We start from the raw sequence: 27,454 nt of genomic DNA, 5'->3' as shown, positions 1-27,454 counted from the left end.
ACGTGCTACGCACGGGTGCGAGGCCAGAAGCAAACAGGCAATGCAGATGTGGCGAATGCTAAAGCATGAAACCAATAAATCCCACATTCCTGTAGCACCTTCAGTCGCACGTCAGACATGAACATCAAGTTTGTGAAGGACTTCCATGAAAAACGTACCCGTTGGCAAACAAACGGGTACGTTCACGTGTAGAAACATCGATCGTGGGACCGTGGCAAATCTGCATATGGCGATCCGCGAAATTCACGTTCAGAAAAGTAGAAACCATCATGGCATGTCGTCATTCACTTGAACTCGATATCTCTTTTTTAATTCCAAACAAAATAACTCCAATTAATCACAAAATAAACTTTTAACAACATTGTTAACGTTTACTTCATTGTAAAAACTACCAAATCAACAGTTAAAAGGATTTTGAGCCGATAGCTGTTACGGCCTTGTCAAGATCGATGGAGACCACGATCTGTTAGCGTATTCACCCCCCAAATAGCTATGTGGAATTCTCACATGTAGAGATTAAATGTCGTTTGAACTTTGGCCGAGGTCATTATTTACTTTTAATGATGTTTATATACGAATGATGTTTAATGATGTTTATATTTGTTTTGGGTCGTCCTTTCCGCATATCTCGTGGGATTGTAAGTTGGAGAGACGGCCGAGATGGCGGGGAGGGGTTTGGAATTCTCAACCCGTGTCCTTATAAAAGGTCTTTGTCCGAGGTCACCGAGTTCGATCGGTGCAGCCGTTTGTGCGGCACCCGGGAAAACATCATCGTCACAATGAAAACATCGTCACAATGAACGTTATGCGAATGCGAATGTTATGCAGGAGTCCAAGCCTGAGAATGCTGGAGACTAAAACTGAAATTGGGAAAACTAAATAGCCTATTTTACTCCTGGAGATCCCAGAATTATCCACCCAAAATATCGTTGCGATCGGTTCTGCAGTTTTTACGGTACCTTTGAATGGACGGACGGACAGACAGACGGACGGACATTTGGTGAATTATACTAAGATGTTATTTTGACATTGTGTTATCACTTCAACTCTTGCAGGTTATTTTGGTGATGTCCTTTTTTATGACTCCTGATGAAAGCAGAAGATTGAATAATTTGAACTCTTTGCGTACTTTTGATTCTGACAAACTTTCAAAAGAATCAGCTGATGGCAAGTGGGAAAAAGTCAAAATTGTGTGCACGCAGCCCTACAATAAGGTATTGTGCTATGTTGTTTTGATTAGATTTTAATTACAATCGTCATATATTTTAATTACACATTTTGGGATACAGTAGATTCTGAGATGTTTCACTTTGTTGTGTGACATGATTGTTTTGTTTTTGTGGCTGACTGGGTATTTTTGGCACGGGGTTAGACCACATTCGGAATACGATCGCTCATCTCTGCTCAAGCATGCAATCGTCTCCAAATTGGTGTTAAGCTAGCCATCCGTGAAGCAACTACTTCAGCATTTTGCAACTTCTTGCCCGACTTTTTATTAACGGTCGTTGTGTGGGGCTGTTAACACTACAATACATGTTATATATAATAATAACCACATTTAGAGGCCACTACAATACATGTTGCAGTATTTAAACAGTTTACATTTTCCCATTTTGTATTTTAAATTTTACAATGTTGATGAATATTCCAAGAACTTGCATTTGAGAAAATTTCTGTGGTTTGCTTTCTAACTTCTGTAGTAAATAATATTTTTTACAATATTCTCACTGTTGGTGGGAGGCAAAAGTGCCGTACCCAGCTTTTCTCAGTTCATCATCAGGAACACATGTCTAAGATGTCCTCACCCCTCCAGTCTAAAATGATCAAAGCTCGTCCCCCTGGCGAACCGTACAAATGATAACTGAACTCTGTCACTTTTATTTTTCCACCTGGCCTAGTTACCCCCTCCTTCACAGTGGTGATGTGAAGAGGTTTCCTTGTTTAAGGACTTGGTGAAGATTTTTTTTTCAGACAGTTTTTCCTCTTCATTTCCAAAGTAGCCCTTCACATTTAGTGGCTCTCAGCCTTGTTTCAGACGTATTTAAATTCCAAAAAAAAAATCAAGGCTTTATCATATACAGGGTACAAAATGTCCTCAGACTACACGATCAGAAATGGTGGTTGAGGCCTTATAACTCGTTACACCCTAACCCTAACCCATAAATAGAACTATTACTTTCTTGGTTTTATTTGCTTTGCCCATCGTGCTGCCTGCTGAACGCTTCACTGACAGACAGACCCACCTGCACAGACAGACAGCTCTTGCAAATCCTGCTGCAGTTAAACTTTTACCTGCAGATGCTAAGGATGTCTGAATCTTGGCCGGTGTTCTCGGACACATAAGGTAATCTGAAAAAGTCAGCACGAGAAAATTAGTGTTTTCCTTGCACACTCCAATGCCCTCTGACAAGTACAGTGCATTCAGAAAGTATTCAGACCCCTTCACCTTTTTCACATTTTGTTATGTTGCAGCCTTATGCTCAAATCGTTTAAATTCATTTTTCCCCTCATCAATCTAAACTCAATACCCCATAATGACAAAGAGAAAACAGGATTTTAGAAAGTTTTGCAAATTTATTAAAAAGAAAAAACTGAAATATCACATTGACGTAGGTATTCAGACCCTTAACTCAGTACTTAGTTGAAGCACCTTTGGCAGCGATTACAGCCTCTACTCTTCTTGGGTATGATGTGACAAGCTTTGCACACCTGGATTTGGGGATTTTCTGCCATACTTCTCTAAGGATCCTCTCAAGCTCTGTCAGGTTGGATGGGGACCGTTGGTGGACAGCCATTTTCAGGTCTCTCCAGAGATGTTCGATTGTGTTCAGGTCAGGGCTCTGGCTGGGCCACTCAAGGACCTTCACAGAGTTGTGCCTAAGCCACTCCTGTGTTGTCTTGGCTGTGTGCTTAGGGTCATTGTCCTGTTGGAAGGTGAACCTTCGGCCCAGTCTGAGGTCCTGAGCGCTCCGTTTCAGGTTTTCATAAAATATATCTCTGTACTTTGCTCCGTTCATTGTTCCCTCAACCCTGACAAGTCCCCCAGTCCCTACTGCTGAAAGACACCCCCACAGCATGATGCTGCCACCACCATGCTTCACCGTTGGGATGGTATTGGGCAGGTGATGTGCGGTGCCTGGTTTCCTCCAGACATGACGCTTAGAATTGAGGCCAAACATTTCAATCTTGGTTTCATCAGACCACAGAATCTTGTTTCTCACAGTCTGAGAGTCCTTGAGGTGCTTTTTTGCAAACTCCAAGTGGGCTTCCATGTGTCTTTCACTGAGGAGAGGCTTCCGTCTGGCCACTCTGCCATAAAGCCCAGATCGGTGGAGTTTTGCAGTGATGGTTGTCCTTCTGGAAGTTTCTCCCATCTCCACACAGGATCTCTGGAGCTCAGCCAGAGTGACCATCGGGTTCTTGGTCACCTTTATTACCAAGGCGCTTCTCCCCCAATTGCTCAGTTTGGCCAGGCGGTCAGCTCTAGGAAGAGTCCTGGTTGGTGCAAACTTCTTCCATTTATGAATTACTAGGGCATGCCCGTACTATATATAAGCTAGGACGTGCCCGTACGTGGGTGCCCGTTCCTTGCCAAAAAAAAAAAAAAAAAAAAATTTGTGTAGGGGTGTGTGTGTGTAAACATCCTAGGGCGTGCCCGTACGTGGGTGCAAAAAAACATGCGTGCAAACAACAACAACAAAAAAAAACTTTGAAACCACGTGGCAGTAACGACCACAGAACCCCCCCCCCCCCCCTCTATTTACATGAATGGTTTGGTCCATTCGCAACGACCACAGAACCCCCCCCTCTATTTACATGAAATGGTTTGGTCCAAAGCGAACGGCTTGCGGTGTTTGGTAAAGAAATCGCCATAGCTCGGTAACTACTTGTCCGATTAATTTCAAACCTTGAAAAGGCACATCCTCGGGTCCCCAGCAATATACCTGGCAAGTTTCAAGTATATCGGACCGGTAGTTGTCGAGAAACAGCGGTCACAGACAAACATACACACATACAAACACACATACAAACACACATACAAACACACATACACACATACACACAGAGATTAATGGAATTATAGATAGATGGAGGCCACTGTGCTCTTGGGAACCTTCAATGCAGCAGAATTTTTTTTTGTAGGCTTCCCCAGATCTGTGCCTCGACACAATCCTGTCTCTGAGCTCTGCAGGCAGTTCCTACGACCTCATTGCTTGGTTTTTGCTCTGGTATGCATTGTCAGCTGTGAGACCTTATATAGACAGGTGTGTGTCTTTCCATATCATGTCCAATCATTTGAATTTACCACAGTTGGACTCCCATCAAGGTGTAGAAACATCTGAAAGATGATCAAGAGAAATGGAAGGCACCTGAGCTAAATTTCAAGTGTCAGAGCAAAGGGTCTGAATACTTATGTCAATGTGATATTGCAGTTTTTTCTTTTTAAGAAATTTGCAAAACTTTCTAAAATCCTGTTTTCTTTTTGTCATTATTGGGTATTGAGCATAGATTGATGAGGGAAAAAATGAATTGAAACGATTTCAGCATAAGGCTGCAACATAACAAAATGTGAAAAAAGTGAAGGGGTCTGAATACTTTCTGAATGCACTGTATAATAAATAAAGCACGTAGTTGCCGGTTTAGGTATATGGGGGTTTGAATCGCGGCTGGGGTTCAAAGGGCTAAGTTATTTAAACTTTCTTTATGGAAGATGATTTTTAATACTGTATAGTGTATACCATCGGTCAGCGCTCTACGATACACATTCACATAGAGAGAATTTGGGTCTTCTTACCTCCCTCCCCCCACCTCCTCCAGCCTGAGCCCTCTCCTTGAGGTATGCTACCCTGACAGAAACCATACTTGGGTTACCATTAAGCAACATGCAAAATTTGGTTGGATTTGGTTGTCGTTTTTTTAATTCTCTTTTTTGAAGCATATACAGGGTGTTTCAAAAAGAGCGATACAACTTTTTTTTCTTTTTTTTTTGTATACAGAGTCGAGGCTCGTGAAAGAGCTAACATTTATCAAACAAACAAATCAAACAAACAAGCAAACAAAGTATATAGAAAGGGGAGCGGTCGACAAGATGGGGAGAGAAGGGGAGGAAGCACACAAACACAACATTTGAGAGCAGGGACATCGGGAGATGTTTTTGGAGGGAGAGGGCCTGGGGGGAGGCAGGATAGGTATAAAAACGCAAGGACACCAAGGACTTCCAGGAAAGAAGTCAAAAGTCACCTCAAAAAAGTGGATTTGGGGTGAAATTAGCAGGGGTAGAAAAGATCAAGGTTTTGGATTGGGGAAGATAAGAGATGGTGGTGAACAGCCGTTTTAAAGACCTGGAGGGAGGAGTGGGATTGAAGAGAGTGAGGGAGTTTGTTCCAGAGGCAGGAGAAAAGAGGAATGAAGGAGTGAAGGTGAGCAGAGAGTCTTGATTTTGGCAGTTTAACCATAAGAGGGTTGCAGGCAGATCTTGTGCGACCTGCAGGAATATTTGGGGGACAGAGCCCAGAGAGAGCTGGGGGAGCAAGGCCGGAGAGGAGTCGGTAGAAGACGGAAAGACCACCAACCTGCCTGCGGTGATTAAGTGAAAGGCCCTCGGAGATAGCGTCATCGCGGGAGATTCCAATGATTCTGAACGCTTTGGTTTCAACAGCGTGAAGACGAGCTAGGTGTGAGGCAGGAGCACCAGCCCAGAGGGGAGAGCAGTACTCCATTGAGCTGCGGATGAAAGCCTTGTATGTGGTGAGGAGCTCAGGTGTGCCAAGGAAGGACTTCGCACGACGGAGGATGCCCAGTCGGCGACTGGCTTTGGAGGCCAGCTTGGAAATGTGGTTTTCCCAGGAAAGATCATGGCAGATAGTGAGACCCAAAAGCTTGAGTGACAGAACTTCTTGGAGAGGATTATTCAGAAAGTAGATGGGAGGGTTGTCCTGTCGGTCTTTCGGAGAGACATCGTAAGAGTGTGAGATTTGTCAGGATTGAAAGACATGTTCCACTTGTTTGCCCAGTCTGTGATTTTTTCCAGGTCTGCAGAGAGTGAGGAGGCTGCAGACTGCCTATCTGAGGGATGAGGAATGGAGCGGCAGAGAGTGGAGTCATCAGCAAAGAGATAGAGAGGATTTTCAAGAGAGTCAGAGAGATCATTGATGAAGACCAGAAAAAGCACAGGGCCCAGAACACTGCCTTGGGGAACTCCAGCCTGAACAGGAAGAGGAGATGAGAGAAACCCATTCAGGGCCACACGTTGACTACGACTAGAGAGGAAGTCCGCCAGCCATGCGTGGAGATTTCCATGGATACCAAAGGAGGAGAGTTTGGTGAGCAGAGCGGGGTGCCAGACCGTATCGAAGGCACGTGATATGTCGAGGGAGACAGCTCTAATTTCCTGTTTGGTATTGAGGACCTCCATCCATTGTTGAGACAGCAGAAGCAGCAGGTCCAGAGTAGAGTGACCTGGTCTGAAACCAAATTGATGATCAGAGATCAAGCCATTGGAGAAGAGGAAAGATTTCATATCCGAAGCAATGATGGATTCCTTGACTTTGCTGATAATTGGGAGACGGCTGATTGGTCTGTAGTTGCTAGGATCTGTTTTTGCACCTTTTTTGTGCAAAGCGGTGATGTTGGCTGATTTCCAAGCAGATGGCAGTTGACCTTGAGCAAAAGAGAGGGTGAAGAGAACAGAGAGAGGGAGTGAAAGAGCGGAAGAACAGGATTTTAGGACCTGTGGGCTGATGCCGTCAGGTCCATTTGCAGAATCAGAGTCGAGGGTTGACAGAAACTTTTCCACCTTGTCAGGAGGAAAGGACACGGAGTCCAGGAGCAGCTGGGTACGACTGGGTATGGTGGGTACAGAGAGGGATGGGTTTGGGACACAAGATTTAGAGGCAAACACAGAGTTGAGGCATTCAGCTTTTTCACGTGTGGAGTCAGCTGTGTAGCCGTTTGAGGTAAGGGAGGGGATGGAGGGGGAACAAACACCAGAAACAGATTTGACCAGACGCCACCAGGATTTGGAAGAGGGAGACAAATAAGAGAGTTCGGTCTTGAGAACGGAGAGATATTGTTTCCTGGCTCTCCTGAGGGTGGACAAACTTGTTTATGTGTTTGTTCACACTTGTTTCGGGCTTTGTGAAAGGAAATGAGATTTCCTTCCATTGGATTTGCTTTCCAGGAGACGAAGGCAAGTTGTTTCTGGGCAACAACCTCACCACAAGAATCCGTGTACCATGAACTTTATACATTTATGTACAATGAAACAGAAACCTCAGGAATGTGAACCAAACCTTTATTGAAAGCTTATGACATGGTATTGCAGGAAGTTACTGCTAGAGTTAGTGAGAGCCTAAGGTCTGAAATTGGCATTTACCAAAATCCTTGTAATTGACGTTCTCGATGTTTGCTCCTCCGCGGTTCAGACAGGCATTGATCCTGACTCCAAAGTTCTATCAAACTTTCCTGTGGGTCTCAGGTAGTTCTGCCTCCCAGAAAATGTTGTTGTGGTTGTTGATTGCACCGTTCAAGTGGAAATGGGCTTCATCACTGAACCACATCAGGTTGATCCAGTTTGGGTTCCGCTCCATCCTGTCACTGAGCCAATTGCACATATCAAGTCTCCTTCTCATGTCATCTTAACTCGGTTTATGCCTAATAGAGATGATGTTTGGGAAAAGCTTCAGTTCCTCAGTGAGGATACACCAGACTGATGTTGGTTTGATGCCTGGCTCCTCGGTGCGCTGGCGGTGGGACTTCTCGGGACTGTCCACTGCAGAATCCCGCATGGCATCGATGTTGGCTTGGCTCTTGGTTACTGATGCTGGCCTGCCATTGTTGCCCTTGCTCTGGTTGTGCACTGTACCCTTGTGCTCAAAATGTTTCACAATATGTTGAATGGCACAATTTGTGGGTCCATCACATGTTCTGAGGTCGTATTCCCGGCAGAACCTCCGGTGGGTGTCTGCATATGATTTAGTCTCGTACCACAGAGCCACCACTTTTGTCCTCTGCTCCACTGTCAATGGCATAGTTGAGCTACGGAGCTAGAAATTCCAGTGAACAAATACCACGATAACACCACCAAACCCTGAAAAGGAATACGGTATCGGTCAAAAAACAAAGAAATGGCAGGAAGTCAAATTTGTATCAATATTTTTGAAACACCCTGTATAAATAAACAAAAACAAATTGAGCTTCATACATCATGATTAATCGAGTCATGGGAATAAAGATAAGAACAGACAATGCTCCATTTATAAAAATCCTCGTAAAAGGATGCAAATAAATAGAAGGCAGATATTTTGGGTCCTTGGAGGGCAACATCAATCCATGTTTTGATACCCAGCTAAAAGAGATTTAACAATAAACGATATACATACCTACATCCACACGGACCACGCCATATTTTCATAATTCTGTTCCTCACAAATCGATCATCATTTAATGAAGTGATAGCCATTTCTAGTGTTATATTAAAGTTTAAATTTAAAGGATGGTGTGAATGATACCACTTCAACAACACCCGGAATTTAATGTGATTGCAAATCATAAAACGTTTTGAAGACGCATGCAAACAGAAGGATTATGGATGGCTGATGACACATAAATATTATTCTTATTTTGGAGAAGGTTAAGCAGATTTTCTGGCTCGGTTGGCAGGGCAACCCCAATGCATTTTCGAATATATTTATCGAATCAAATTTTGCAACCACAAAGCTTGAACTTGCATTCAAATTTTGCAACCACAAAGCTTGAACTTGCATTTTTTTAAATGCAAAGATGATGGGAAGTTCAGCTTTACTTTCAATGTTATTTCCACTTTAAGCCCATGTTCTCCTTGCAAGATTGCAAAATACTTTGCCAGTTGATAATATCTAACATAGGAGATAATAGCATTTCAACTTGGTTGCCTTGCCAAGCCAACAACTTGCCAACATTCCAAGCCTTGCTTTTGCATTCCATATTCAGCTATTATATCACACCCACACCCACATGTGACAATATGATGCTATACCGCCACTGCCTCTCAAACTTCTCGCCTGTCTTATCAACAGTGCTCATAAATTTTCCAACTATCAGCTTGGAAAATTATGGAATGAAGGGCTTAAGGGTGTTGTTGCTTCAAAATGCGTAGAAAAAATTAGCTGTCAGTGCAACAGTTCCACTGTCTAGTTTTAAATCTGTGGATGGCATATGCAATTTATACAGACCCCATGAGCATTTATTCACTTTTTGATAAATGAGCCTTCTTCCACTGTTCTTGGCCTCCATCTTTGAGATAAATCTAGAAATAATCAATTCGTGAACGTAAAAATTATGAGATTGAATATACGGTTCTCTGAGCATCCTCACAGATGACTTGTCTTAAATGTTCAGGAATCTCCTTTTTGAAGAGACCCAAATATTCAAAGTACAATGTCCTCAGCACTATATCCAAAACAGACAGTAGGTGAGCATTAGCCATATTTGACAGTTGGATACAGTAACCAAATTAATCAAATTGGACAGAAGAGTGAGCGTGGCATGCCTACCATGCGGCGGCAGCAGTTATTCGGACCAGCATTATCTCGAATGAATGGGTATGCATTTTCCAAACAATAATATGCAGTCATGCATATGTTTTCACAGGCAAAGACCTTTTTGATTGTGCTGGCAGTTGTCACAAACACTTGTTTTTTTGGTATTAAATTATGTAATGGAAACATATTCTGAATTGGAATATTGTCAAAAGATGACGAGGACATGGTGATTCTTTTACACCTGACATCTTGAAAATGGCATCTTGAACTGGAATTTGATCTCTTGGCTGTGGGCTCTCACCTGATGTGATTTACCTTTTAATTCAACACTATTCAATTTTCTAAACACCCACACATTACTTAAAGGGCCACAGACACAGAAAATCATGTTTGGTTTAATTAATAGATACTGCTTCACTTAACACTTAATCGTCCTTTTTTTTGAATAAATATCACTCGATTGGCCCCCGCCACCCAAAAAACGGCGATTTGATTGCTCATGTGACTGGCTACGTCATCGAGGGAATTTTTGTTGCTGCTGGTAGTTTTTAATAATGATTTTGACTATCAGAAGATTCTTGGTCAGGCAGTTATCATTGCGTGCTGAGAAACCTTTCCCTCGATTACATCACACAGGTGACATCATGAATGAACATCACGATTTTAGGGGCGGGACTCCACTACCAGCAGCAACAAAAATTCCCTCGATGACGTAGCCAGTCACATGAGCAATCAAATCGCCGTTTTTTGGGTGGCGGGGGCCAATCGAGTGATATTTATTCATAAAAAAGGACGATTAAGTGTTGAGTGAAGCAATATCTATTAATTAAACCAAACATGATTTTCTGTGTCTGTGGCCCTTTAAAACTGCTGTTGGTGTGCTGCCAACATGATATTTGTTTGGGCATCAGTGTGCAGCGTGGTTCAACCATTCTTCGCAATAGCCTTGTGTGGTTGCAGTGAAACAGGATCTCTTCTGCCATGTTTTTGTTTAATCTACAGACGCTTTTTCTTTTTTTCCTTTACGGACATTATTGTCGTGTTTATTTTACAGTTATAGAAATTACAATTTTCAAATGCTAGATATCGATTGTGTTTTGTTTTTTTTGAGGACGCGTTTACAGTTTTTACGTAAATATTAATTTTTAGATGCTTTCCGATGGTTCTGCGATTTTGTCCGGTGTTCCGGCTTTGGTGTTGGTTGGCAGGCCAAATTTCAGTTTTCTACGACACCCCGGAGGTACCGAACATGAATATCAGTCAATCAGCCAGTCAGCCAGTCTGTGAGTTAGTGGTTAGAAAGAGCTTTATGTATTATATATATAGAATAAAATGGTAAACAAACAAGAAACACCAAAAAACACGTGGGTATCTCTAATTATTAATTTTTTTAGCTTGTTGTTCTAATGCATTTCTTCAATTGACACCTTCAATATCGAAGAGCCATGATTGGCTTGAAGGTTGAGCCTTAAATGTTTATTTTTTGGGGGATTTTCTCTTTGCTATTAAATAATTCGTTATCATCAATTAATGCTCATTTCAGGTTAGAATGTGTGAACCACTTTTAATGCTTGTGAAGATGTTCTGTTGACGATAGGAATTTCTGTATGTTGCAGAGTTTGAAGTTTGGTTTGTCATACATCAAGTTTTACTCTTCCTTTGACAATGAGATGAAGATGCCAAGTTTGGGTTCATCAAATGTACGATCTCCAGTAGGTTCACCTCTGTATTGTGTGCTTTATATCCATAACCTGTTGTCATTTTCATTCAATAATTCCAGTATGAGCTGCAATCTTTTTGATGTCCATTCATAGTAATGTACAATCTTCCTTATTTTATAAGACTGTTTATGAATCTATGGTTATCCATCAGAATTAGGTTTCCAATTTATATACCTTATATACCTTGCATAAAGCTGAAATGTCTCAAGTCAATAAGTATTCAACCCCTTTGCTATGACACTACAAATTGGTCTCCGGTGCATCCAATTTCCTTTGATCATCCTTGAGATGTCTCTACAACTTGATTGGAGTGCACCAGTGTCCAATTCAATTGATTGGACATGATTTAGAAAGAAACACATTTTGACAATGCATGTCAGAGCAGTTCTGTCAGAACTGTGTAAGAACACAGTTGATAGTGCATGTCAGAGCAGAAACTATCATGACGTCCAAGGAACTGTCTGTAGAACTCTGAGATAGAATCTTAAGGAGGCATTTATCAGGGGAAAGGTATACAACAATTTCTAGAGTGTTGAAAGTTGCCAAGAGCACAGTGAGCTCCATCATTAGGAAATCGAAGGAATATGGAACTACCTAGACTCCTCTTCGAGCTGGCCATCTGACCAAACTGAGCAACCAGGCAAGAAGGACCTTGGTCAGGTTGGTGACCGAGAACCCAATGACCACTGACAGAACTCCAGAGTTCCTTGGCTGAGCCGGAAGGACAACAGTCTCTGTAGTCCTTCAGAAATATAGGCTTTATGGGAGAGTAGCCAGATGGAAGCCACTCCTGAGAAAAAAGCACATCACAGCACACTTGGAGTTTACAAAAAGGCATGTGAAAGACTGAGAGCATGAGTTAAAATAGTCTGTCATCTGAATGAAAAAGGAATGATCGTTTAAGGCCATTTTCCCCGCTAAAGCGGGGGTTAGCCTTGCGGGCCCCATGACAATCATGGTTCACTGTTTGAGGCAATGTTTTTATGGCCGGATGCCCTTCCTGACACCAACCCTTGGTCACACTCTTACGATGCGCAGGGATACGGTGTACCTATTCTAAGCCGGGGTACACACCGGGATCATTCATCCCAGCAAGCTGGTACTCAATTTGATGACCTCGGAAGGATGACAGGCTGAGTCAACCCCCTGGCGTTAATTCAGCAATCAACCGGGATTCGAACCCAGGATCCTAGGATCCCAAGGCGGCACCCTAACCGCTAAGCCACCTGATGAGACAAAAAAAAATTGAACTCTTTGGCCTGAATGCAAAGTGCTACGTCTGGCGGAAACTGAGCACAACTCATCGCCTATCTAACACCATTCCTACCGTGATCCACTGTGGTGGCAGCATCATGCTATGGGCATGCTTTTCAGTGACAGGAACTGGGAGACATGTAAGGATAGAGGGAACAATGAATGAAGCCAAATACAGGCAAATCCCTGAGGAAGAACTTGCTTCAGAGTGAAAAAGACCTTAGACTGTGGCAAAGATTTACATTCCAACAGGACAATGACCTCAAACATACACCCAAAGCAACACGGGAATTGCTTCATACCAAGAACATGAAAGTCCTTGAGTGGCCGAGTCATAGGCCAGACATAAATCCCATTGAAAATCTATGGAAAGCCTGGAAAATTGCTGTTCACTGACGCTCTCCATCCAACTTGACAGAGGTTGAGCAAATCTGCAAGGAAGAATGGGAGAAACTCCCAACATCCAGATGTGCAAAGCTGACACAGACAGACCCAAGAAGACTCGAAGCTGTAATCACTGCCAAAGGCACTTCTACAAAGTATTGACTTCAAGGGATTGAAAGCTTGCAAAAATTAGATATTTCTGTATTTCATTTTTGATTACTTTGTAAAAATATTTATTAAAAACTTTCCCACTCTGACATTATGGGGTATTATTTCATTACAAAAAACTCTATTTAATCAATTTTAATTTAAGGCTGCAACAAAACAAAATGTGAAAAAAGTCAAGGGGTGTGAATACTTTGTAAAGGTATTGAACATGATCAAAACAGGAGTAAATGAAATTTATTAACTTATCAATTTCAACCTATTTCTCTCTTGCATATTATTTTAACCCCTTCTGGATATTTCAAATTAACCCTTTGTGTTCATTTACTAACTTCCGCCAATGCCAGGCTTATTGAAAAATCATGAAAGATTTTCAATGGAACTCGGGCTCTAACATATACATGTAACTGAGAAAGAAGTTGCACTTGATTCACATGCTTTTGTTGCATAAATGAATCCTTCATGTACATCATCAATCGACGCTTTGTTGATACTGTCATATTGGACATATCATGTTCATACAATATCGAGGATTATTACAGTGTGATTATAAAGGATTTTCAGAATAACCAAGTTTACTCATTAAAAGATCTTGTGACTGTGTGCATAATCACTATTCCATTTGTTATCATTGTAGCGACACCTTACATGCATGTACATTGTACATGTACATGAAAACTCACTCATCCAGCAATTTCCCCCACACAAAATTCCAAACAACACCCCCTCATCATCATTTGAATTTGCCACCACAAAAGGATATTACAAAGTCAAGAGAATCTAATAATTGGTATTTTCATATACTTTATATCATACCAATATTCGGCTATAGTTACTATTATGAAAGACGGTTTATGAATCAGAGTACAAGATGTCTATGTCCATGTTGATAAAATGTCACCATTCTTCTCCTCAGCAAGTGTACACAATGGTGGATCTCCGCAGCAGTTAGAAGGCATATTACATGGCACTTTGGCTTTCCTCCAAGGGCAATGCGATCTACATCTATTTTTACGGCATTTGCATTTCGTAGACATGACACCTGGTTTGGATGGTTTGGTCATTAATGTAGCCAACAAGTATCCCTTCTTTGCATTTCTGTCAAAATCCATGGGATCAGGCAACGTTGGATTTGCCCGCGTTGCACGTTTTCAAATCAAAATTTAATACATGGCCTCATTATATGCAACTGAAACACATCACTGGTCGGTGGCAATGTTCGTAGGTCAGATTTTTTTTGTTTGGAAAAGATGACAGTGCAGCTCATCCATAGATCCAGAGAAGTCCTTTTTCCCATATAATGCAAAGATGTATTTATATGCAGACTCTGTGATGGGTTCTGATATTTCACTGTAGGTTGTGCAGAACTATTATTATGAAGAAAACTCAATTTTTGTCAATTTTGCGATTCTGCTCAGACACTCGGGAATAATCCTAAAACCCATGGATCCATCTAACATCCTTTGATTATTAAAAACTTTGTCACACAGTACTCTTAAATTTGTGTCATTTTGATTCATTTATGTTCATTGGTTTGGTTGCAGCAAGGTTATTTAAACCCAAGACTGCCAGATTTTCACCGACCCCTTCCGAGCATGACATTTTGACCCCTACATGTGCACTCGGTGACCACATCAAAAATCTTTCCTACCAACTTGTAACCCACCCTAACTAAACCCAACATAATGATACCAAAAATGTTGGGATACAGCAATGGGAACACAGTGAAACAATCAATTATATATCCTCTACCCCTAATTTTTGGTCTAAATTCCATCATGTGGCAAAGTTACAAAGTTATAAATCCAGCTTGATGACCACTTTTGCAAGAGAGTTGACCAAGCAGGCCTCCCTAAGCATGTGTGCCATGGTTCAATCTACCAACAAGCACACAAGAAAAAGTATGTTCTTTCACGACTACCTCAATCTCTTTTTAAACACATTTTCTCCGTGGCACCCCGACTATATCTCTCTGATGGACCATAGCCTTCACAGAGCGTCTGTCCCACCGACGCATCTTCATGAGCAAGGGCTATATTGGGTGGTTTGCCATTGCCTTCCCAGCTGTATTTGGGTAGGAATTTGGAATTTGTTCAGGGTACCGGAGACAGTTCGCATACTCTTTGCAAAGGACACCATGGGGACTCAAATATCTGCCAAATAATGCTGGCAGATGGTATGTCCAGTTTAACGTCCATTTGAGGCAGGCACACTCCCTTCCCTGTCTGTGAAACGAAACACAGGAACGTGGTCGGGATTCAAATCCAGGCTAGACGGCTTGGAGGCAAGTGTGCGTAACTCCAACTCATCCTGCCAGCCCCAATGCCCCCACCTTCCTTTCCTCCTTTTGCTAAGACTGTCGATGTGTTTCTTTTATAAATCGTTCTGCAGCTCCTAACACCAGCGAATAAATAAAGCACTCTCGCTTCGACCAAGTTTATCCAAAGCCTTCACTTTCTGAGTCCGGCATCACTCTCCTCGACCTTTTTGCACGTTGTTCACCCTAGGAACAGTTTTCCTCTTGGGAGGCATGGTTAATATTGGGAGCTGTGGTTAAAATCACTAATGGCAATAATAGTCAAAACAATGGAATTGATTACAATTCCACAGAAAATTACACTGAATGTACTGTTGATGCAGAAGTAGGTACAGTGCTGTACTGTACACGCTGCGTGTCTCAGTTACCACCACCACTTCCGCCACAGCAGCCCAGCTGATTTACAATGATGTGTGTAAGGTCGAAATTGTGACCAATAATCCCTTATTTTGTCCATCGTTTTATGCTTCAGTATCATTATTATTAATGGTACATAAGAAACAACAAAAAGCTTGTGGTGGGAGATAACCATCACAAATCGGCTCAGAAACCACGATTGATCGAAATTCAACCTAGCAGTAACAAAATCAGTACATACAGTGACTTCAGAAAGTATTCATACCCCTTGACTTTTTCACATTTTGTTGTTATTTTGGCATGTTATCTGATACATTGTGTTTTGTAAAGTGATGGCATATTCTTATACTTGGTGTCCTCAACACTTGCTCCATGTGTTTATTACGTACTCGGAGAGGAGGGAGGGTGAAGGGTGGTTGGTGCTATGGGTGGGGGAGGAGTTTCTTTTTATTTATTTATTTTTTGACTGATGTGCAGAATTCTACAGAGGTTGCATCACGACATAACCACACAAACTAACTCACAAGTCGTTTTTATTTTTTCTCTCCTTCATCTGCCATTTCCCTAAGCTTGCGATTTTTATTTTTGTACACCGCTCCTTTCCTATGCCATCTCCAGGCCCTGCATAACGCCATTGCCGGGCACCGAAGGGGGCTCGGCAATGACGCACGCTGAAAGGGAGTACTCAGTTTTCACTCTGGTTGTTTGTTTTCTTGCTTTCTTGTTTGTTTGTCCGGGCGATATCTCAGTCATCCTTTGAGCTAGGAAGCTGAAATTTCGGCACAATAGTGAGCAAGTACTTTGTCAAAAACGGTAATTTTGATTTATTGATTAATCAATTAATTGATTAGTTATTTAATTATTAGCGATTAATTAAGTGCTTATATATTTCCTTTCACTTCTGGGCAATGTCTCGGGCACCTTTTGAGCGAGGAAGCTGATATTTGGACATGCCATTGACCAAGTGATTTGGCTGTCAAGGCTACTTTTGAGTTATTGATTAATCGATTAATTATTTGATTAATGACTAAAAATGTTTTGTTTTTTTTAAGTTACAGATTCGGATGAAATGGTGGTGGTTTACGTGTTCTATTAGGCAATTGATTAATTATTTAATTTTTTACAATTATTATTTATTTATTTTCATTATTAATCATATATTTATTTTCTTTCTCATCTGGCCAATATCTCAGGCACCTTTTGAGCTGGGAAGCTGATATTTGGACATGACAATGACCAAGTGATTTGTCTGTAAAGGGTATTTTTGATTTATTGATTCATCATTTCATCGATTAATTATTTATTGATTAATCAATTAATTATTATTATTTTTTATTAATGACTTATTTAATTAAATTTCTAAAAGTTACATCTTCGGAAGAAGCACTAGTGGTTTAGTTATGCTATAAGGCAATTGATTAAGAAAATATTTTATGACAATCTTTTATTGATTTTAATTATGCAATTAATCAATCAAATATCTCTCCCTCCCTCCTCTCACCTCTCCCTCCCAACGCAGTCTCCATGAGCTGCACGGCGGTATTGCCGGGCGCCAGAGGTGCCCCGGCAATGCCGCGCAGGAGGATATTTAATTATTTGGCATTGGGGTGGTGTACTTTGAATGTATCTGTACTTGTTATTTTTTATTTTTGACTGAAATGCGAATAGGTGGCCTCGGTGAAAAGGAAATCAGACCATTCTGGTGTTTCTTCTCCTTCAAAAAAGAAGCAATCTACCTTGAATTTTGAGAAAACTTCCAGTCCATTACTGAAAGAAAAATGTAAGTGCAGGCTTTATGAGTATTCTATGGGGATGTGTGTAAAGTACAATGTCTGATTGAAAGAGGAATTTAAGTGCAGTCTTTATGAGGATGTGTGTAAAGTACAATGCTTGATTTGTCTGCTCAGCTGGAGAAAATAAATCGCCACAATCGGCAAAGGCTGTGAAGAAGGAATTGGGGTCTTCACCATCCACTGCCTCTACTTCTGCTACTCCGAAACCAACCTCCCAACCACAGGAGATTGGAGATATCCTCAGAGGAGTTGTGTTTGTTCTCAGTGGTTTCCAGAACCCATTTCGTGCAGAAATACGAGAGAAAGCCGTTTCCATGGGAGCAAAATATATGTCTGACTGGGGTCCAAACTGCACTCACCTAATGTACGTTTTTGTTCCAAGTCCACTCATGTGCTGACATTGCAAACGCTTTGCATATGAAAATTATTGTCTTCCTATTCAATGCAATGGACAGCAGTTTTAATTCACATAATCTCCAGGTGATTAAGCCTTTGCATCACAGCCTTTCTCATAATTTACGTGAAAAATGACTGCAGTGGATTGCTGATCAAACTGTGTTTTGGACAAATTTTGATGATGTAATAATAGCAAGAAATTGGCATATTCCATTTATTAAAATATTTAATTTAATAAAATGTGATTGCTTCTTTGTTGCAATTATCTTGTCATTCCTAATTTATCTAAGATTATTTTTTCTGAAAGATTCCATTGTATTTGGTCTAGGTATGTACATATCCCATTTTTTAAATTTATATATATATGTATGTATGTATATATACACATTGTGTTAAAAAAAACTTCCTCCAGCACCCAATTTTCCTTTTAAGCTCCTGAAAGGAATGCATTGTGTTTGATACAGCACCATCCCAATGAATGATGTCAACATTATCACCTTTGTATTTTTAGTTGGGGTATTTTTCTTTTTTTTCTTTTTTATGCCTCCACCTACGAAGTCGCCAGAGGCGTTGTGTTTTGGGGTTTTCCATCCGGCTGTCTGTCTGTGTCCATCCGTGATAGGTTTTCGTTACCGTGATAACAGAGAACGGCTGAAGGGATCTAAGTCAAACTTTGTGCAGGTATGTATAATGAGGTAAATATGACTGACTCGATTTAGGGGTCACAAGGTCAAAGGTCAGAGGTCATGTTAGATTTTTAAAAATCCTGTTACCGTGGTCATTTGTGAACACGTAATTGGATATTCACCAAAGTTGGTACAAGTATGTATTATGGAACAACGATTAATTCATTTGATTTTGCGTTCAAGAGGTCAAAGGTCTGTAATAGTCTGTAATAGGTTTACAACTTGGGAACGGCTGAATGGATCTCAGTCAAACTTGATACCGGTATGTATAATGATGTAAAGAATAACTGATTAGACTTTGGGGTCAAAAGGTCAGAGGTAATGTTAGGTAATAGTCCCGTTACTGCGATAACTTGTAATCCAGTGATGAGATTTTTTTTTACCAAAGTTGGTACAAGTAAGTATTATGATGCAAAGATGAACTGAGTGGATTTTGGTATCAAGATGTCAAATCTCAGAGTCTGTAATAGGTTTTCGTTACCGCGATAACTTAAGAATGGCTGAAGGGAACTAAGTCAAACTTGGTACAGGTATGCATAATGACACAAAGATGAACTAAGATTATGGGATCAAGAGGTCAAAGGTCAGAAGTCCCATCAGGAAAAAATTATATTGCTGTGCTAACTTGTGAACCAATGATGGGATTTTGACCAAACTTGGTATACATATATACAGTATTATGATGAAAAGATGAACTGATTAGATTTTGGCATCAAAAGTCAGAGGTCATGTTAGGCAAAAAATGTGATGCTTGAGAACAGCTGAAGAGATTTAAATCAAACTTGGTACAAATATGTGTCATGATGTAATAATGTGGGCGAAGGCATATCGGTTGACGTCACGACGTCAGAGTGCCATTCAAGTTTTTACATGGCAATGTTGTGTTGCACGTTCATATGTTCTTTGGTTGCAGAGATTTTCCATCCAACACTGAATTGTGGCCTTTCTTTACAGATGTGCATTTGCTAATACACCCAAGTATCAACATGTGAAGTCTCAGGGTGGCTGCATTGTCCGTAAAGATTGGGTTACAGCCTGTCACAAGAAAAAGCAGAAGCTCCCGACAAAGAGGTATTGCTTTTTACTTTGTACAGAATTGGTTTCTTCTGTTGCTTGGACATAGGTGTCATATATGCCTTACAAGTTATACAAGCATGATGAGGCTTTGTCATGCATAGTTTGAGGAGCAGTGCATGGTCTCACGCCTCACGTAACTTTGCTGTCTTTCACTTTAAGGGTGTAGTACTGGTGAAAAATTGAGAAAACTACATAGGTACCTTTGAGAGGCCTTTACACAAAAACAAAGTCAAGTTAATATCTAATTTTCAGTTTTTCTTGAAAGATATAATCTTGGCTTTAACTCAGACCAGTTTCAACGCTTCTTTGTCATATTACATGCATATAATTTGCATAAATTAGACCGTCAATAAAAAACAAGGAAAAACAAAGAACACATTTCTACTTCTATCTTCTATGTCACCTATCATTCTTTTCACACAAAACTTGGTACATGTATTATACATGTGTTACTCTACTACCTGATGAGAGGATTTTGTGAAATTATGTCAAATGTTCACTAATTAGCTAATTATGCCAATTACCAGATAAAACTTAGTTGTCCTTCAATAAATCCACAATGGCTACTCCTATAAACAAAAGCCTTCATCATTTTAATGGAAGTGATATTCTGAATATCCTGTCCAAATTTCAGCCCAAAAGAATGATGCAAATTAAAGTTGTAACAAATAATGCTACTTCCGGTTATTGAGGGGCGTGTATGATGTTAGAAAATTTGAATTTTTCAATAATTAGGGGTACTTCTATGACCTCTAATAGCATGATTCTTGTTTATAAGACTATAAGGAAACTGTTCAGCTAAAAAAAAAAACAAAAAAAAAACCTTTTGACCAGTACTACACCCTTAACATTGTCACACATTCATATTTTAAACAGCATGTAGTGAAATGACTGAAGTTAATTTTTTTTTCCACAGAAATTGATACCGACTACTCCAAAACATCACTAACTATTTGTAATTTTATTTTCTCAAACCATTCTCCTTCCAAGGTACATTTTTGTTAGTGTGGGATCAAGCAGTGAAGATGAAGAGTGTAGTGAAGTACAAAAGGCACCGGTAAGCAGAATAGCCAATATTCGCTGAGTTGAAGTGTCTCTGCTTTGACAGCCTGATGTACAATCAGAGAGGGTTTTTTTCCTCGTAAAAATGACGTCCATTGTATGTGAGCTAATTGAGTGAACATCTGATTGCATTGTTGGTGATTTGATGAAACACTTTATAGACACCACCATATCTGGCAGCCATTTTCACCCACCTGACTAGTATCCATGCCACTATATAGTAACTTTAACCCACCATCTAGAGATGCACATGAACCCTGGTTCATTTTCTGGCTTATATATTGCACACCACTCCTTTCCTATTAAATCTCCAGCTGCTGCATGACGTCTTGCGATGACGCATGCCGAAAGGGAGTACTCAGTTTTCACTTTGTTTTCTTTCTTATTACTTGCAAAATCTAAGATTTTTCAAGTATATTGGTCGGTTGCGTTTGTGGTTCTGTCTGTCTGTTTGTTACTTGCCGGAAAAGATTCCGGCAAGTATGTTGGTTGGTTGGTTTGTTACTTGCCGGAAAAGATTCCGGCAAGTATGTTGATCTGTTCGTTTGTTTGTTACTTGCCGGAAAAGATTCCGGCAAGTATGTTGATCTATTCGTTTCTCTGTTTGTCTGTTTGTCTGTTTGCAGCACTACGTCTACACCGTTGCACGTAGAATCACCAAACTTTGCACACGTATTTGTCTTGCCCTCTAATATACTGTGCCCAAATGATGACGTCATCGGTCACGTGGTTCGGCCGCCATCTTGGAAAAACCGAAAAATTTTGCACCTCGATATCTCAAAGTGCTGAACAGAAAAAATTGAGACATGGCTCATTGTAAAGAACTCTCCATGGGGAATAAAATATGTTAATGATGACGTCATCGGTCACGTGGTTCGGCCGCCATCTTGGAAAAAACGAAAATTTTTGCACCTCCATATCTCCGAAAGTCCTGAACAGAAAAAATTGAGACATGGCTCATTGTAAAGAACTCTCCATGGGGAATAAAATATGTTAATGATGACGTCATCAGTCACGTGGTTCGGCCGCCATCTTGGGAAAACCGAAAAACTTTGCACCACTATATCTCCAAAAGTGCTGAACAGAAAAAATTGAGACATGGCTCATTGTAAAGAACTCTCCATGGCGGATAAAATATGTTAATGATGAAGTCATCAGTCACGTGGTTCGGCCGCCATCTTGGAAAAACCGAAAAACATTGCACCTCCATATCTCCGAAAGTGCTGAATAGAAAAAATTGAGACATGGCTCATTCTAAAGAACTCTCCATGGGGAATGAAATATGTTAATGATGACGTCATCGGTCACGTGGTTCGGCCGCCATCTTGGAAAAACCGAAAAACTTTGCACCTCCACATCTCCAAACGTCCTGAATAGAAAAAATTGAGACATGGCTCATTGTAAAGAACTCTCCATGGGGAATAAAATATGTTAATGATGACGTCATCGGTCACGTGGTTCAGCCGCCATATTTGTCCTAAATGGCCGATAAAAAAGTAAATTCCGGCAAGTCCTCGGTCTCTGACCGATTTTTCATCTGTCTGTCTGTCTGTTTGTCTGTCTGTCTGTTTCCAGCACTGCGTCTACACCGTTGCACGTAGAATCGCCAAACTTTACACACATATTGGTCTTGCCCTGGAATAGACTGTGCCCAATTGATGACGTCATCGGTGACGTGGTTCGGCCGCCATCTTGGAAAAACCGAAAAACTTTGCACCTCTATATCTCCGAAAGTACTGAACAGAAAAAATTGAGACATGGCTCATTGTAAAGAACTCTCCATGGGGAATAAAATATGTAAATGATGACGTCATCAGTCACGTGGTTCGGTCGCCATCTTGGAAAAACGGCAAAATGTTGTGCCACTATATCTCCAAAAGTGCTGAACAGAAAAAATTGAGACATGGCTCATTGTAAAGAACTCCATGGGGAATAAAATATGTTAATGATGACGTCATCAGTCACGTGGTCGGCCGTCATCTTGGAAAAACGGCAAAACTGCACCACGAAATCTCCAAAAGTGCTGAACAGAAAAAATTGAGACATGGCTCATTGTAAAGAACTCTCCATGGGGAATAAAATATGTTAATGATGATGTCATATGTCACGTGGTCGGCCGCCATCTTGGAAAAACGGCAAAACTTTGCACCTCCATATCTCTGAATGTGCTGAATAGAAAAAATTGAGACATGGCTCATTGTAAAGAACTCTCCATGGGGAATAAAATATGTTAATGATGATGCCATCGGTCACGTGGTTTGGCCGCCATCTTGGAAAAACGGCAAAAACTTTGCACCACTATATCTCCAAAAGTGCAGAATGGAAAAAATTGAGACATGGCTCATTGTAAAGAACTCTCCATGGGGAATAAAATATGTTAATGATGACGTCATCGGTCAAGTGGTTCGGCCGCCATCTTGGAAAAACCGAAAAAATTGCACCTCCATATCTCCGAAAGTGCTGAACAGAAAAAATTGACACATGGCTCATTGTAAAGAACTCTCCTTGGGGAATAAAATATGTTAATGTTGATGTCATAGGTCACGTGGTTCGGCCGCCATCTTGGAAAAACCGAAAAAATTTGCACCTCCATATCTCCAAAAGTGCTGAATAGAAAAAATTGAAACATGGCTCATTGTGAAGAATTCTCCATGGGGAATAAAATATGTTAATGATGACGTCATCAGTCACGTGGTTCGGCCGCCATCTTGGAAAAAACGAAAAACTTTGCACCTCCATATCTCTGAAAGTGCTGAATAGAAAAAATTGAGACATGGCTCATTGTCAAGAACTCTCCATGTGGAATAAAATATGTTAATGATGACGTCATCGGTCACGTGGTTCGGCCCCCATCTTGGAAAAACCGAAAACTTTGCACCTCAACATCTCCGAAAGTGCTGAATTGAAAAAATTGAGACATGGCTCATTGTGAAGAACTCTCCATGGGGAATAAAATATGTTAATGATGACGTCATATGTCACGTGGTCGGCCGCCATCTTGGAAAAACGGCAAAACTTTGCTCCACTATATCTCCAAAAGTGCTGAACAGAAAAAAATGAGACATGGCTCATTGTAAAGAACTCTCCATGGGGAATAAAACATGTTAATGATGACGTCATCGGTCACGTGGTGCGGCCGCCATCTTGGAAAAACGGAAAAAATTTGCACCTCCATATCTCCGGAAGTGCTGAATAGAAAAAATTGAGACATGGCTCATTGGAAAGAACTCTCCAGGGGGAATAAAATATGTTAATGATGACGTCATCAGTCACGTGGTTCTGCCGCCATCTTGGAAAATCCGAAAAACTTTGCACCTCCATATCTCCGAAAGTGCTGAATAGAAAAAATTGAGACATGGCTCATTGGAAAGAACTCTCCATGCGGAATAAAATATGTTAATGATGATGTCATCGGTCAGGTGGTTCAGCCGCCATATTTGTCCTAAATGGCAGATAAAAAAGTAAATTCCGGCAAGTCCTCAGTCTCTGACCGATTTTTCATCTGTTTGTCTGTTTGCAGCACTACGTCTACACAGTTGCATGTAGAATCGCCAAACTTTGCACACGTATTTGTCTTGCCCTCTAATATACTGTGCCCAAATGATGACGTCATCGGTCACGTGGTTCGGCCGCCATCTTGGAAAAACCGAAAAGATTGCACCTCCATATCTCCGAAAGTGCTGAATAGAAAAAATTGAGACATGGCTCATTGTAACGAACTCTCCATGGGGAATAAAAGATGTTAATGATGACGTCATATGTCACGTGGTTCGGCCGCCATCTTGGAAAAACTTTGCACCTCTATATCTCCAAAAGTACTGAATAGAAAAAATTGAGACATGGCTCATTGTGAAGAACTCCCCATGGGGAATAAAATATGCTAATGATGACGTCATAGGTCACGTGGTTCGGCTGCCATCTTGGAAAAACGGCAAAACTTTGCACCTTCATATCTCCGAAAGTACTGAATAGAAAAAATTGGGACATAGCTCATTGTATAGAACTCTCCATGGGGAATAAAATATGTTAATGATGACGTCATCGGTCACGTGGTTCGGCCCCATCTTGGAAAAACCGAAAAACCTTGCACCTCCATATCTCCAAAAGTGCTGAATAGAAAAAATTGAGACATGGCTCATTGTAAAGAATTCTCCATGGGGAATAAAATATGTTAATGATGTCGTCATCGGTCACGTGGTTCGGCCGCCATATTTGTCCTAAATGGCCGATAAAAAAGAAAATTCCGGCAAGTCCTCGGTCTCTGACCGATTTTTCATCTGTTTGTCTGTCTGTTTGTTCGCAGTACAACGTCTACACCGTTGCACCTAGAATCGCCAAACTTTACACACATATTTGTCTTGCCCTGGAATAGACTGTGCCCAATTTTTAACTCTCTCGGCCCAAGGCCTCCATTATGACGTCATAATTCAATAAAAAAATTCGACAAGTACAAAACTTCATCCATTCAAGATGCAATTTCTTGAGCGACATGACGGCATAAACTGGTGGAGAAAAAAAATAATGTAAAAAAATAAATAATGAAAAAATAATGAGAAAAAAAAATAATGATGACGTCATCGGTGATGTGGTTTGGCCTCCATCTTGGAAAAACCGAAAAAATTTGCTCCTCTATGTCTCCGAAAGTGCTGAATAGAAAAAATTGACACATGGCTCATTGTAAAGAACTCTCCATTGGGGAATAAAATATGTTCATGATGATGTCATTGGTGCCTCCATTATGACGTCATTCGACAAGTACAAAACTTCATCCGATCAAGATGCACTTTCTTGAGCGCCATGTCGGCATAAACTGGTGGAGAAAAAAAATAATGATGACGTCATCGGTCACGTGGTTCAGCAGCCATCTTGGAAAAACGGAAAAACTTTGCACCTCTATATCTCTGAAAGTGCTGAATAGAAAAAAATTGAGACATGGGTCATTGTAAAGAACTCTCCATGGGGAATAAAATATGTTAATGATTATGTCATAGGTGCCTCCATTATGACGTCATAATTCGACAAGTACAAAACTTCATCCGATCAAGATGAAATTTCTTGAGCATCATCAAGGAATAAATTAGTTTAGAAAACAAATAATGATGACGTCATCAGTCACGTGGTTCGGCTACCATATTTGTCCAAAATGGCCGATAAAAAAGTACATTCCGGCAAGTCCTCGGTCTCTGACCGATTTTTCATCTGTTTGTCTGTTTGTTACTTGCAAAATCGAAGATTTTTCAAGTATATTGGTCGGTTGCATTTGTGCTTCTGTCTGTCTGTTTGTCACCGGCCTAGAGGTCACAATTCAAAACCGATTGTCACAAAACTTCACCAAGTTGTATAGGTCGTCCCAATGGAGAAGCCTATTGTTTTTGGGGTCAAAGGTCATCTGGAGGTCAAATTTCTAAAATCGCCATTTTAAATCCGATTGACTTGAAAATTGAATAGCATTTGTATATTGAGTCACGAAATTTGGAAATGAACAATTTTTGAGGTCAAAAGGTCAAAGGTCAACTCAAGGTCAAATTTTCAAAATCATTAATTTTCATCTGAAAAGCCGTCGATTTTCAACCGATTGACTTGAAAATTGAACAGCATTTGCATATCGTCACTAAATTGGGAAACATACTATTTTTGAGGTCAAAGGTCAAGTCAAGGTCAAATTTTTAAAATCATCAATTTTCATCGAAAAAGCCGTCAATTCTCAACCGATTGACTTGAAAATTGAACAGCGTTTGCATATCGAGTCACTAAATTGGGAAACATACTCTTTTTGAGGTCAAAGGTCAACTCGAGGTCAAACTTCCAAAATCATCATTTTTCATCTGAAAAATCGTCACGTTTCTTCCTATTGACCTGAGCTTTGATCAACATTGTCAATTTTAATCTTCATGAAATGGACAATTTGCTGTATCAATGGAATTTTTTTTTCCTTGGGGAGTGGGGGGTGCGGATTTTGCAAGTATCGTGCTCCGCATGACGTCTTCTTGTTTCTTCCTTTTTTTTTCTTCAAATTTTTTGATAAAATGGAGCATATTTTGCTGTGTTTTTTTTGGTGGTGGGGTGGGGGTTGGATGCAGAATCTAGGCTCGTGTAAGAGCTAACACATTGAACATGACAACATGCACAGACACATAAAGCATGCAGTGAAGGGATCAGGAGACAAGAGGGGGAGAGAGGTAAGCACACAAGCAGTGTTTTGCAGTTTGTGTTGGGGTTGAGTCGAGGAAGGTTCCTTTCGAAAATGGGCGCGCTGCGATTTTCAATATGGCCGCCACGACAGAAGAGAACAGGGATGTCGGTAGTTCTGTGGAAGGGGGAGGGCTGGGGGAGGAGGGAGGGGTACACAGTATAAAGCAAATGAACACTTCTAGGAATTTCAGGAAAGAAGTTGGGGATTTAAAGAGGTGGATTTGGGGTGTTTTAACGGGGGTAGAAAAGATCAAGGTTTTGGATGGGGGAAGATAAGAGATAAGATAAGATGGAGATAAGATAAGCGATGTTGCTGCAAGTTTTAATTGCTAGAAATGAATTTTAATTGTTAGAATAGTTATCCAGAAATTGTATTAAGCTGTCATTCCGGTACTTTCCAGGCCAGCCATTACAGCAATGAACAGGACAGCATTCAGGATAGCACATACCTCTGCCAGGTTGAACAGTTTACGTTTTGTAACCCACTGATAACCCGGATCTGGATCTGGAACTTAAACAAAATATAATC

The 27,454-nt window shown here is 40.7% G+C and overlaps 1 protein-coding gene across 8 annotated transcripts in view; it reads left to right on the top strand.

Moving 5' to 3' along the window:
• The window catches only part of XRCC1 (X-ray repair cross complementing 1), a 114,874-nt gene that overhangs the window by 53,884 nt on the left and 33,536 nt on the right, over window positions 1-27,454 (top strand). For 4 of the 8 annotated variants that reach the window (XM_078774657.1, XM_078774653.1, XM_078774656.1 and 1 more), the window contains exons 5-10: window positions 1,056-1,214; window positions 11,138-11,221; window positions 17,388-17,499; window positions 17,627-17,876; window positions 19,549-19,665; window positions 20,662-20,728. In XM_078774657.1, coding sequence (XP_078630783.1) covers window positions 1,056-1,214; window positions 11,138-11,221; window positions 17,388-17,499; window positions 17,627-17,876; window positions 19,549-19,665; window positions 20,662-20,728 — 789 coding nt within the window. Of the gene's footprint in view, window positions 1-1,055; window positions 1,215-11,137; window positions 11,234-17,387; window positions 17,500-17,626; window positions 17,877-19,548; window positions 19,666-20,661; window positions 20,729-27,454 lie in introns of all 8 variants that reach the window. The other 4 variants (XM_078774655.1, XM_078774651.1, XM_078774654.1 and 1 more) reach the window with 1 other exon arrangement.

Source organism: Myxine glutinosa, chromosome 3, assembly GCF_964187855.1.
Source record: "Myxine glutinosa chromosome 3, kmMyxGlut1.1, whole genome shotgun sequence".
Taxonomy (NCBI): Eukaryota; Metazoa; Chordata; class Myxini; order Myxiniformes; family Myxinidae; genus Myxine; species Myxine glutinosa.
Note: the sequence above shows the minus strand (reverse complement) of the source record. Positions and strands in the feature narration are given on the sequence as shown.